This window comes from Lissotriton helveticus, chromosome 5_1, assembly GCF_964261635.1.
Source record: "Lissotriton helveticus chromosome 5_1, aLisHel1.1, whole genome shotgun sequence".
Classification (NCBI taxonomy): domain Eukaryota; kingdom Metazoa; phylum Chordata; class Amphibia; order Caudata; family Salamandridae; genus Lissotriton; species Lissotriton helveticus.
Window position 1 is genome coordinate 2,067,511,568 of NC_136065.1, and position 14,099 is coordinate 2,067,525,666.

The 14,099-nt window shown below is 41.9% G+C and overlaps 1 protein-coding gene across 1 annotated transcript in view; it reads right to left on the reverse strand.

Moving 5' to 3' along the window:
- Window positions 1-4,343: 4,343 nt before the first annotated feature.
- LOC144753986 (natural cytotoxicity triggering receptor 3-like) overlaps window positions 4,344-14,099 on the reverse strand; it is an 89,268-nt gene continuing 79,512 nt past the window's right edge. Inside the window, exon 3 of the mRNA XM_078641507.1 lies at window positions 4,344-8,051. Coding sequence (XP_078497633.1) covers window positions 7,891-8,051 — 161 coding nt within the window. The 3' untranslated portion in view covers window positions 4,344-7,890. The remainder of the gene's footprint in view (window positions 8,052-14,099) is intronic.

Here is a 14,099-nt window from a genome sequence, read left to right on the forward strand (position 1 = left end):
TTTCCAATGTGTGGGTGTTGGTCGTCCTTAAGGTGCTCTTTGAATAGCCTGCCTCTCACTAAAACATCGTTTAACGTAGCAGGTTCACTACTACCCTGAATTACACTCTGTATGATCGCTGTTCTTTCTCGGGGCTTCCATTGGCTGGGCCTTCACGGTCATCACTTCCTGCACTGAAGGATTATTCCTACTGGGGGGCAGTGATCAGACCAAGGGTGCTTTGTGGGTTGGGCACACTACAGCAGTGTAGGGACGGTTTTCGAGGAAGAGGCCTGAGCCGTGGGATTTTGAGGCGAACGCTCCTGCAGCATCACAGCTCTTCACTTTGCATAGAATGAGTAAGCCAACGCTGATAGCCTTGGCAGACAGGGCAGCAATGGTGGTTAATTAACTGCTCCCAGCTTAAAGGGCCCTCGCTTGGGCTTGGTACATAATTGCAGAGTGGGTATTTAACTCAGTAGCCACGGAGATTTCCGCATAATTATTAATCTGCAACGCTTACCACATAAACCATCTGCTGCAGAATTTTCAGTTTTTAACTACTTTTTTTCTCACTCAGGTGGATTGAAAGTAATTAAAAACTCTGCCACATCTGCTGCCGCACAAATAGTATGCCCTTTGCGATCGTTGACTGGTGGCCTTTCGTTTCTCGATAGCTATATTTTTTATTAAGGGGGGGCGGAGTTGGCCAAGTACCACGATGTGGAATTCTGCAGAGTTGCAAAAAATAACTCTGTTCCGCTCCGTTCCACCCCAATTAATAAAACTGAAATCTGGAAAATGTTGGAAAGAGGTTTAAAAAAATGATTCACAACAAAGCTTATGCATACATACTGTATGGATATGAACAATGGAGAAACTGACTGGGCTACCATGGAAACAGATCATAAGATTTAAATAGTCATCTGCGCTCATCAAGATTTCCAGTGGAGTCGTTCCCACGGGCCATACTGCAGCTCCTCACTTACGCAACACCCCCGCTCCAAATGGATGTGGCTGCCAGTTATTCACCACCTGAAAGCAAGACACTGAAGTTTGGATCGAAGGTTGGGCTTGTATCTTGTGCTTTCAAAAAGGGGTTCACCCTATGTTTTTCTTTCAACATGTTTACCTAAAATGCATTTTCAAAACGTGTTTTGTATTTCCTTACTTAGCTCAGAATTTTTCTTTGGTGTATGTGCGCGAAAGCCATCAGACATACATTTTTTCGTGACAGAGGACTGTGGGTGCTATTCCATTGATTTGGCCTGATAGAGCGCAGGCTCACCTGCTCGGGATTTTACCATACTCACCTGGGCCCATAAACACATACTGCTAATGGCAATGTAAATGACAATGCCATTTATTTATCTATTTTCAAAACGAATACATAAATACAAATTTTGTCATTTACAATGCCAATAGCTCAAACTTTTCCAAAGGCGAAACCATTGCATTGTAAATGCTTGTTAATATTGTGATCTTCAAATATTTTCATGCGGGAATATGGTTGACAATAATATTGATTCTGTAAGGTAAGTAATATTGATATCAAAAATATCTCTGTTGTTAATATAGTTTACAAAAATATCTACGTTGTTAATATCAATGTTAAAAATACCTATGTTGTTAATATCATTTACAAATATAATTGTTAATAATTTAGGGTCCTATTACGATGGCGGGCGGATCGCCACCGTCTGGCTGGCGGTGGCCTTCGCACCGCGATCGAAACCTTGAAAACCGCCAGTCAGATTATGATGGCGGTGGTGACCACGGCGGTGTGAAAATCCATCCGCTGCTTTTCCGCCTGTAGCAATCCGCCCGCTGGCTTGGCGTGGGGAGCTGGACTGCTAAAATGGTACTGGTGCTTAGCTTTTTCTGCCGTCCGGATTAGGATGCATGCGGAAGCCAGCTTTTCAGCGGCGGTCTCTCCGCTATGGAAAGACTGGTGGGGATTGTGTTTGGGGACCCGTTGCGGGTCTCCCTCGTGTTGGGAGGGGTGGGTGCACTGTGGGGGTACTTTTCACTGCACCAAGTGGCAGGCACAGTGCAGTACCTGCCACGTAGTGCAGTGAAATGCACAACATGCTTGTTTTTGCGATGCAGCGGTGCTGCTGCCAGAACTGCCCGCCACACTGTTAAGGCTGCAGAATGCGACCGCTGTGGTGGCGGGCCCATCATAATTCAACAGGCGGGACCTCTGGAAGCATGGCAGACAGACCCAATCACCGCCATGTGTGCGGCGCTCACATCATAATACCATGCGCGGGACCGCAGCACGCATCGCGGTCGAAGCCAATCTCCGCTATAGTGGCAGCCGGAAAAAGTCTGACCGCCATCCTAATAGGCCCCATAGTTTTTAAATTATCTTTATGTATTTAAGTATATGTTTTAATTGTAAATGTTCTAATTTGTTTGTATAATTATTGTTTTGTTTTTAAATTAGTTTGTAATTTCTTTTTTGTTTTTAAATTTAATTTAATTGTTTATTGTAATTTTTAGTTTTTTGTGGGTTGTGGGAGCTGTAGGGGTACAGGGTGGACGTAAATTAATTAATTACTATTTTTTCATTATTAATTATTTAATTGACAAATAATTATGTAAATTGTGCAATTAATGTGTTTTTTAAGTTACGTTTTAGGTGCAGGTTGTGGGATTTGTAGAGATACAGTGTGAGAAGTAAATTAATTATAATTAATAAGTATTATTATTCATTTTTTTAAGTTATGTTTTAGGTGTGGGTCGATATTTTTATGTATATATTTTGATATTAATGGAAACAATATATTTTTGTCAATATTTTTGTCCTTACCATTATATGTAAAGATAAATTATATTTTTATGATTTATATTTTTGACACAATATTTTGGTAGCACAATGGTTCTGGTTTAGATATTTTGTAAGTGAACCAAGGTTATCACGTGGAGAGGTAGGGGGAATAAGAAAGGCGTAAGCTAGAGCGGAAGTGTTTAGAGGAGAGCTAAAGTTGGGCAGCACAGAATGAAGAATTGAAGACAGAGGGAAAGAGAAGGAGAGAGAAGACACTGAAAGGAGGGGATAGTGGAGGACGCAGACAAAGAAAGGACATTTTAGGAATAGGTATGAAATAATGGGAAAGGCAGAGAAATGGAAGTACATTCGAAATGAAGGTATGGGATGAAAACCTAGCGGTCAGTAGTATGGAGGGCGGATCGCCACAGCCCATTTGGCGGTGGCGATCCGCCCACCGTTTTCCACCACCCGCCACCATTTCCCCCCGCCAAATTGCGATGGTGGTGGGGATCCCGGCGAACAGAAAGACCGTCCTCCGGTTTTCTGCCGGTCGAACAGGCGACGGGGTGGAAAAGGGCTTCAATATGGTGGCGGTGTTTGCAATACACCGCCATCCATATTAGGATGGGCGGCGGTGCAGGGCTTTCCTTGGCAGAGACCCCACCATGGAAAGCCAGATGGAGTTTACGTTGCGGGCCCCCAGAGGTTGGTGGTTTGGGGGTGCACTTGGGGGGTACCCATGGTCCCCCCCTCCATTTGCATGCACAATGTGGCAGGCACCGCACAGTGCCTGCCATGTGTTGCATGCATATGCACAACATGCATATATTGCATTGTGGTGGGTGCTGCTTACAGCACTGCCCGCCACAATGCAATATTTGTGGGATTCTACCGCCACCGTGAAGGTGGCATCCTAATTTCCATTGCGGGACCGCCGCACCTATGGCGGTCGGTCCCGTTTCCCGGTACAGTTGTCCGACTGCCATAGTAATGATGCCCCTACTGTAGACATCAGTGAGATGAAATAAAATAAAAGGGCAGAGATCAAGAGATGGAATAGGAGAAAGGCAAAGTGAGAAGAAATAGGAATTATTGGGAAACTGCTAAAATACACAATTTATTTTATCGACTAAGCTGATTAGTGAGTTTTAGCAATTTACTAGTGCAAAACAAATGTACATAGGTCTCAACGACAAATCATTTGGGATTCCTTAAAATGTGCTATGTTTGCGGATAAGCAAACGTCTAGGTACCTCACCCCTTTGTTTAATAGACATTATTGCTTCTAAATCAAAGTCAAATCTCTGTACTTTAATATCTTAACTTCCCTCTCCCAAATGATGAAGTGACATAAAATATAGTTACTTTACTTAATGTGGCCTATAGGTCAGTTACAGGCAGTTCAGCTGTCGATGCCCATCCACTGCACAGCACAAAAAGCTCGGTCTATAAATATAAATCCGCTGCATGCCTGGTGGTCGATACTGAATAGTCACTGATGTTTTTAAGCACATTGTATCACTTTTTATGGGTGTTCATTGAGACTGAAACCAACAGACACAACCACGACTTAGTGCTCCAGTCCATAGAATTATTTTGCTGATCTTTTAATGAGCTTCAAGGGGGAAGTAGAGTATTTAAATTTTTTTTTCAAAAGGCAGTGTCTGCTTGCTGAGGAGCCAACATGATTCATACAGCCACTGAGCAAACATTTCTGGTTTTCAAAAACAAATTCTTGGGGGGAAAAAAATACTCTTACACCCTGAGAGTTTTCTTTCAGTGTGAGAGAGCCATTTTTCTTTTGTTCTGCTCAGGACAGCCAGGCTTTTCATGTTCGTCCCCAAGTAAATAAGTGCATCAGAAAATTTACCCTAAAGTATGTTCTATAGGTAGAAATGATCAGAGCTTGGAAGGCGATTCTAGATTTTGATATCATAATGTAAGATATTATTCTGTGCAGATGTAATATCTGGCTCTGAGTGACATTTTTTCAGGGTTTGGGTTCTAAGTGATGAAGTTACTGCTGGTGTTGTATCCCAGTCGTTTGGTTGTTACAGAGAGCTGGGTAAGACTCAACCCAGCATCATACTGAAGAGGCATTCCTGTATCTGGGTTTGCTTAGTGCTTTGAAGATACAATATTTACCCTGCCATGCCTTCAGGCATTAGTATGTGGTGGAGAGTCAGTTTAACAATCAGCGTCCGACTTGGACTACCTGTAATATGTAAACGTGCAATTCAATTCATCCTGAAAGATGAAGCCTTACCATGGGTGGCCTATTGGCTCTATTAGAGGAAACTTCCTGGTCTTTAATGAATATAAAGCATGGATACTTTTGAAATGGGTGATGTAATTGCCAATTCTGCAGTTCCCATTTGAAATCTTGGAATTAATGATAGAAAATATCAGTACTAGATGAAGGCAAGATATGGTAACAACTTACTAAATTGAGTGACTAAAATTTAGTGATGTTGTGATAAATGACCTGAAGGAGCTGTAAACTACATGTCCTTAAGCATGTATTGACTGTCTAGGCTACTTCAAGGCCAGTATTTGCCTGATATATTAGAAAGTATTTTGCGAATAGTCCTTTTGTATATTTTTTTTAAATATATCAAATTGCACTGTAAAGAGATATTGGGTTGCATAGATGAATATTCATGTTTTTATCTTTTTTGATACATTTTTTAATAAAAAATGTTGACATTCTTAACAGTTGATTGATAAAGCTACTCCCTACCAAATAGTAATACTTGTAGGCATTACAGTGTACATACTTGATTATATGAGGCCAGCCAACAGAATACCAGGCCTGGAGGGTTTGTAGTCTGGGCAGGACCACTGGCACATACTTGTGGTAGTACCTTTGATTCTCCCATAAATACCTTAATTTGAAGAATTTATTGGGCTTGCATGGTGTTGAGTTGATCTTTGAGCCGCTCACTATTGTGTTGTCAGCCTAGAGATGAATGTTAATTTGTGGTTGGCTAGGAGGACTTTGAGGAGCTCTGTGTGTGCATATTGATAGCCAAGTTAAGGATAAACATCTGGAGTACAGTGATGAAATGTTGATGGTATTATAGGTAGCCAAGATAGCCTGTAGATACATTTGTAAAGCAATCTAAAGGTGGTAATCAAGATTTGGGAGAGGGGTAATAGAGATACCCAGTGTGATGGATGATAGTGGAGTTCAATGTACAACCCCATAAATTTTTGCCTGGGGATTAGACCTAAGACTTTCAGGCTAAGGTCTAATGTTATACATGCAAGATTGATTTAACGATATGAGGGGGGGGGGGATGCCCACTAAGCACGCCTTTAGTTGATGAGAGAGCAAGATGGTATGGTCCACAGTGTCACAGGAAGCGGAAAGGTCTAATTGGAGAAGGAGCCTAGCCCTACCTTCATTGGCTGAGGCTAATATGTTATTCCAGATCTCCATTCCACGGCCAGCCTGACATTCTGCATCATCTTAAAATAAGTAATTGGATATCTAAGTATGCAATTGAACTGAATGCCATTTCCATGGGTTAGATAATTCCTTAGCCAGACGTAGGAGCCTCCACTCCTGGTACACCAACAGTGTTTGAAAGTAGTTAATCGAAAGCTGAAAGCTTCCTAATTTTGGTAAGATAGTTCTGTAAGGATTCCAAGGATTGTACATTTTCGCCCAAGATTCCAGACAGGTCTCAGAATAATATAAAGATATTTGAGAGTGTGCCTCAGGTTCAGTAGTTTCTTCCCCACCTGAAGCTGTATTAAAGAAAGTGCCACTTTTTAGGCGCAGGGTTGGGGTGTATTAAAGAAAGTAACCACTTTGTAGACCCTGGGGTGGTACTTTGATATTGCAGAAGGAGCTGCAGTTGCATGTGAGGCCCTTTCAATAGTATGGAACACACCAGTGCAAACTTTGCACACACACAGGTTTTCCCTCATTTTGCAACCACCCGGGTTTTCCTCATTTGCATGGCGATATGACCCCATGCTAGTGAGGGAATGCCTTTGCCTCTGTGCCTGTGTCATATTATATATACATGGTAAAACAGGTCATTGGAAGGTGCAGTGATTGTACAACACATATGAAATGACATAGTGCGCCACCAAGAGCATCAACTAGGTACTCATCCCCCAGGTACTGCTCCCATGGGTGGGTCTGTTCATGTCCTTCACCCCATATCGGGGATCCCTGCCCCTTCATCAGAGTGCTGCTGGTCTATCTACATTGGCAGGGGCATATTTACTAATCTTTTACAAGGTAGCAAGCAAAGTTGCTGCCCTGTGGTGTGTGAAAGAAAGGGAGCAGAAATTCTTCATACTTACAAAGATATGGAGAATTTCTGGTCTCTCCTTGCGCTGGTGCACTGTGTTTTTTGTGCCTGTGTTGCAGGCAGGAGTGTTTTTGTGCAGAAAGGTATGACTTCCTGCACAAAAACAATCTTTAAAGGCATTTTCTTCTTTCTATGTGTGCTGCAGAATGCAGCACATTTGGAATCAAGAAATAACAAAGAGAAATAAAGATATTTCTCCTCATTATGCCTCACTGCTGAAGGGATAGCATTTTGACGCATTCACAGGTCTACTAGCTTTAGTAAATCTGCGCCAAAATCCATGGGTGAATGTGTGGAAATAAAGCAACTTTGTGTGACTTAGTAAATACTAAAAAGGATTTGCGTCAGGGCTGAGTCATAAAAGTGATGAAACCCTAACGCGAAACCTTAGTAAGCCTGGCAGTGCATGCTGTATTAACTCCAACATAGGTGTTGTGTCATGCCGGGACTGTAATACGGCACACTGTTTATTTAGGGCAGGGATTATGCTCATTTTCTTAATACAGCCCCTGATGACATGAGTCTTTTTTTATTTGACTCTTCAGACATAGTCTAAATAGCTCTTAGTAGCTGTTTTATGATTTGAAGCAATCCATTCGATGCTTTCATGTGATACAATCTGAATCCTCTTCAATGTAACATTATATACATTATGCATTGATTCATAAATATATAGAACACGTTGCAATATAATTTGTTTTGTGCATTAAAAAACATGCAATTGTAAGCCAACACATTCCTTGGTTAATCCATCATTAATGTATGGTTTTGGAAAAGAGTTCTAGTTATTGACTAAGAACTCTCCCTTCAAGGTGGTGATTCCTCCATCTCTTCTTCAACGTGGATCCTACTGTGTGATGATAGAAAACATCCAAGGAGGCCACCAGAGATCAGAAGGAACACAAGGGTTGACCGGATGCTCCAGCTCCAGATCATTGTGCGGATTTGTGAAGCTGTGTCCATCTGCCCTGAAAGTAAGATACAAGTGGTTAGTTTCCTTACTATAGCCACAGCAGTAACAACATTTTCTCTCCATTTCACACAGTCCTACCTACAAAATGGCTGATGTATCCCTTGGAAAGGGGGAAACAAATGTTTGCAGAAACATTTAAACTTGACTCTATTACAACCTTATGGAATAAATCCACATATGTATATTACATTTAGCAATTTAACATTTGCACTGCAAGGCTACCATGATGGGGGCTGAACTACATTCTTGGGTGGGTGACTGTAGATTTGTCTTTGCACTGAATACATGTCCCGGGGTCATATGGATTATCAGTAATTGCTTAGTAACCTTATTATTGCTGCTTGGTTTTTTCCATATATTGATCACATTTTCCTATCAAGTATATGTATAAGCAGTCCACTGAGATATGTATTTATTTATTTTTATTTATTTGAAGAGCGCGACATATCACTGCGCTAAAGGAAGGCCCATTACAAATGAAGGATACAGATTGTGGGGAGATTCTATAACTTATCAGGCTATAGGAAATAGATGTGTCTTAAGCTTTTTCCTGAATAGCTGGTGGCAATTGATAAGTTCTACTGGGAGTAATTCCGCCAAATACGAAAAAGAGCGGCCCCCTAGTCTAGACTTTTTAATACGCTTAGAAGTTGCCTTGGCCAGATTGCATGATCGCAGATTCCGATTGGGAAGATAAAACTTCACTCTGCCTTAGAGAATTTTGGGCCGGCAAGATACAAGGCTTTGTGTGTATAGCACAATAATTTAAACATGGCCCTCTATCTCATAGGGAGCCAGTGTGGGGTGTTCATGCCTTCCGAAGCGGAGCTATACTTCTTGACATTGCATACCGCTTTAGCCGCTGCATTTTGGACTAGCTGGAGTCGGGAGACTAGGTAGTCCGTCATACCAACAAAAAGAGCATTCCCATAGTCCAGCATGCTAACAAGCAGTGCCTGAACCAGGGTCTTTCTAAATTCCAGCGGAACCCACTGGAATGCTCTCTTTAGCATTTTTAGGATAGCAAAGCTTTTACCGCAGAGTACGTGTAGATGATTCTGCATGGTAAGCATGTTATCTACGAGAATTCCCAGATTCTTTGGCACCTGTTTGGGAGCTGGAGGTTTACCCAAGGTAGAAGGCCACCAAGTTGTATTCCATACTTGATGAGCACCCCCAAGCAATAGAATTTCCGACTTGTCTGCATTTAATTTCAGACAATGGTCTGACATCCAAGCTGCCATTTCTGTAAGGCAGCGAATAAGTCTAGCCCTAGAGTCCTCTTGTCCATCTAAGGCAACCATCAGCTGAGTATCATCTGCATAGGAACATATGATGAGGCCCCACTTTCCACATATCCCTGCCATAGAGGACACATACATATTAAACAAGGTTGGGCTCAACGATTCACCCTGTGGTACACCATATTTGATGGTAGATGGAGTGGGAGAAAAAGTACCCAGCTGTATGGTTTGCTTTCTGTTGGTCAAAAATGAGTGAAGCCATTGCAAAGCTTTGGAATGGATGCCCGTGGTCAATAGAGTTTTTAGCAAAATATTGTGTGAAACAGTATCAAACACTGCAGACAGATCCAATAATATCAGCACAACAGCTTTACCCTGATCTGCCATACATCAGATATAATCCAATACTGCTAGAAGTGTAGTCCCAGTACTGTTGTTAGTTCTGAATCCTGTCTGGGAAATATCCAGAAGTTCATTGGCTTCAAGATACTGCGTCAACTGTCTATTCACTAATTTCTCCATTACTTTGGACAAATAGGGCAATTGTGATGTCGGGCGATAGCTCCCTGGATTATGGAGATCGGTAACTGCCTTTTTTACCAATGGAATTACTGTAGAGTTCTTCCAGATCTCTGGAAATACGGTAGTGCACAATGATTGATTGAGGACTTGGGTAGCAAGAGGACAGATAGTTGGAGCAATCTGAGAAAAATATAATGGGGGCAAGGGTCTGATGGGGATCCAGATTTAACTTCCATCATGTTTTTTTCCACCTCTTGCTCGGTAAATGGACCGAAGCTATCAAGGTGGACCGGTGTATCTGGTTTGGAATTAAAAAACTCCTTTTTTAAATCACCAAGTGGCTGCTTGTCATGGAAGGAGGTATAAATCCCCTCAATCTTATTAAAAAAGAACCTACTAATCGCCTCGCAGACCTCTTGCGACGGAGTCAGGGTTTGCGACATACTGGCTGGATTTCAAAGCTCTGTCACATTTTTAAATAATTCCTTCGACGAGCCGCTATTCTAGCCACACGATGAGAAAAGTAGGTCTTTTTCGCATTTGTATTGCAATGTTGTAGCTTTTCTGTTCCCCCTTGTATGACTGTCTATCTATGTCCGTTTTAGACATCCTCCATTTATGTTGCATTTTTGAACATTGTATGTATGAACATCCTGGTGCTGGCTTCCGTCAGTTATGTGATTAAACTCTATAGAAGCCTGAATTACAGTAACATTTGAAATGTAAAACTTTAGAATGCTCCTGGTTAATTTATAGGTTTCACTATGATTGCTCTTCAACCTATATGGGAACCACCCTATGTTCCTCTTTCTGTTTTACAAAAAGTATGTATGACTCTATGTTTTCAAGCATTTTAGTTTCACTTGCATTGGATACTCTGCTTGTGTCGGGAAAGAATGCATTACTTTGGTAAGTTCTAAGTGTGACACAGGTGTCAGGAGTATGTTGGTATTTTAGTGATCAAACCTGTTCGTCCTTCCCATGGAATGTTAAATTATTACTGACTCAACAATAGTAAATTTTTCTTGACTCAGCAAATATGTCAAATTTAAAAGGTGGTTGGTGGTGACTATCTACTTTAATTTTTGTTCTGTTCTACTGTTCAAAGCTGTTCACTATTACCAGCAATCACAATTTTCAGGCAAGTGAAAAAGTAGAGTAGTGTCAAGCTGTAGGCAGAACATTTCCTGGAGGTGTTTGAAGATGGGCCAGTAGAGGCTGAGGCATGTGGGGCATGGCTAGGCAGAGCCAGGGCACAGTAAATAGATGCACACAAATACCTTTAAGGCAAAGTAAGTAGAGGCTAGACAAAGACAGTATAGACTAGAAGCATTGCTAGTTATTGTGTTGAGCCAAGAATTTAGTTTTGACCCACTTTTGCACGTTCCTTAACGTTTTCTGAATTTGTTCCTTTCCCTTTCTGTCGGGTCTGTGTTGTGGTTATGTTAGTAGGGTGTTTTTTTCTCTTGTTCCATCCATATATGGATTTGGGAGTCTCCGGGTTCTGTTGGGTGTCCTGGTGCATGTCATTTTTAGCTTCTGAGACTTTCTGGTTAGAACCTATAAAAATATATGTTGCATGTACGTGTAATGACTAAATTTACCGATTCTAAGGAATATGACTGATTATATTTATCCTTCCAATCTTTTAGGATTAAACTATCATGCAAGAATGTTATCATGGTAAGCAGAGCCCTGCCACACCCCTCAAAGTTGTGCCTTGGTAAAAAGCTGTGTGTTTCTTTAGTCCTTCCCCTTTTTCTCCTGGGGCAGCTTTGAGAAAGTACCATGAACCTCTGTGTGCTGTTTGTCAAGAGACTTAGGGCCTCATTTATGAAAAGTGACGCATCTCTGCGTGAAAACAGCGATGCGTCACTTTTCACTGCGCTCTCCCTATGACACTAACGATGTGTCATATTTACAGTGTCTCGCATCATGTTGCAAGGAGTTACAGATATGTCAGTATTTCTGACGTATCTGTAGGCGCAAAAGTGACGCATTGCTGGAGTGTGTCACAAAAGTGACGCAACTCCAGCAATGTGTACTTTCACATGGGCAAGGCCCATGTTGTTAGTGCCTGCGTCAGATTTTTACGCATTAGCATCCAAGAAATGGCGCAGTGAAATCTTATAGATTTCACTGCGTCACTTCTATGACACTTTCTTGCGTCAAAACGCCCCCCTTGCATACATTATACCTGGTGCAGGTATAATGTGCCGCAGGGGTTTACAAAGTGACGCATCTACCTAGAGGCGCCACTTTGTAAATATGGTGCAACAAGGCACATTTTTTACTCCGCTGGGGTGTCACAAAAAGTGACTCACCAGCGGGGTAAAAGTGACCCCCTTAGGACCTGATTATGAGTTTGGTGGTATGGGAGCGAGTTGGTACTCCACTGCCCCGTTCCCACACCACCAAACTCCATTGCTGATCACCTGCCAGATTACAAGTTGCAAGTTTCGTAACTGCCACCCTTTTCATGCCTGGCTCACCGCCATGAAAAGGAGGGCAGTGAGGAAACTCACATTATACTTGGAGCTGCAGCAGCTGCACCGCCACCATATTGTGGCCTCAGAGCACTCCAAGACAACCAGGGATTGCGGATGCCTGGCGGTAGCAGGGATCCTATGGCTATCCAACCACCAAAGTCATAATATGGCAGTCAGACCGCCGGTGAGATATCTAAATCAGGCCCTTAGTCACTTGTTTGCAGGTCTAATTCCTCCATTGGGCGGACAAGGCTGCAAACTGCAGCCAAACAGGGCTCCACAAAGTCGGACACCTTTTCCATGAGGTTCCGCTCAAATGGATTTGCTGCTGCAGACAAGCCCTGAGCAGGGGCAAACCGAATCTTTGGCCCAGCAGCAACGCACCTTTGTTGGATTGACTTAGCCGGTTGGTCCCGGTTTTCTATCAGTTCTCCAGCTGAAAATTCTTTGAAAAGTTTCTACGTTCCAGCTTTTAGGGTTTATATAGGAGGAATATCCTGTGACACTTATCTAAGGTCCCCAAGACATTATTACACCCCTTTGGGGTCATCTCATTCCAGTCGAAGCACAGCAGGGTGAAGGGAAAGTCTAGTTAGAACCATTCAGCTGGTCTCTTCAGGAAATGGGCATCTTGCAGATTGTGTGTCTCTGTAGCTTACCAAAAGGTCAGCCAACTGACCATTGGAGTCCACTTCACAGTCCAGTGTACAAGTGGGAGTAGGTCTAGCCCTTTTGTTGCAGACACTACGACTTTGGCGTAGCTCTACTCCCCCCCCCCCCATGGTTGATACGGGTGGGAAAGCTTGGTTCCATGCACAAGCGATTAATGCGAAAGACAGAAGGCAGATTATTGTAGAACCACAAAACATTATTCAATATGTACTTAAAATAGAGGCCTTATGGGTTACTAACAATCCCAAGAGTGATCAGGGGTCCAGTGGAAACAGCAACAAACCTTATTTTGTTGTTCATTGTATCACACACACACAAACTGTTTAAATATTTATTACTACAGGAGCACTCTATTTCTCAGAACATCTAAAACAACTACGCAGAGTATTAAAAAACAAAAAAGAAGGCAGAGTATTTTATAGCAAGAATAAAAAAAACATTTATTTACTATTAGTTACCTTGCTAGTATTAAAGTTATTAGTAGTAAAGTTACTATTAGTAACATTACTAGTAGAAAAGTTACTAAAAGTAACTTATCTTTGTGAATACCAAAAAGTAGTTAACTTAGACTTAAGTCTATGTTTACTACTTAAGTCTAACTTTGCGACTTTTTGATATTCACAAAAGTAAGTTACTACTAGTAAAGTTACCACTAGTAAAGTTACTAGTAGTAAGTTATCTTTATGAATATCGAAAAGTATTACAGTTAGACTTTTGGTCTAAGCTAGACTTTTGGTCTAACTTTACCTTTGTGAATTGGGCCCTTAACACCTTAGGAGCTTCGTAAACAAACCTCCCCAGTGCTGCGCTGTCCATTATCCAGTGCTGAACTGGACGTCCAGCGGTCGCACGCAGCACTGGGGAGGTAGTGCTCGTGACGACCGTTGGACGTTCGCAGCACTGAAGGGGTTAATATAGATTATTGGTGGTGTAAACAAATTCAAAGTGGTACTAACAGCCTTGTATAGCTATGTGTGGGTAACATTTTAGGATAGTTTGAATCATGGCTTGTTCAAAATCTATTTTTATTTTATGTGGTGAGTAGTTGTTTGTTGTAATTTTGATGTGGTTAAGCAGCATGTAGTTAGTGATACTTTGTTTAGTAGGCAGTAGGAT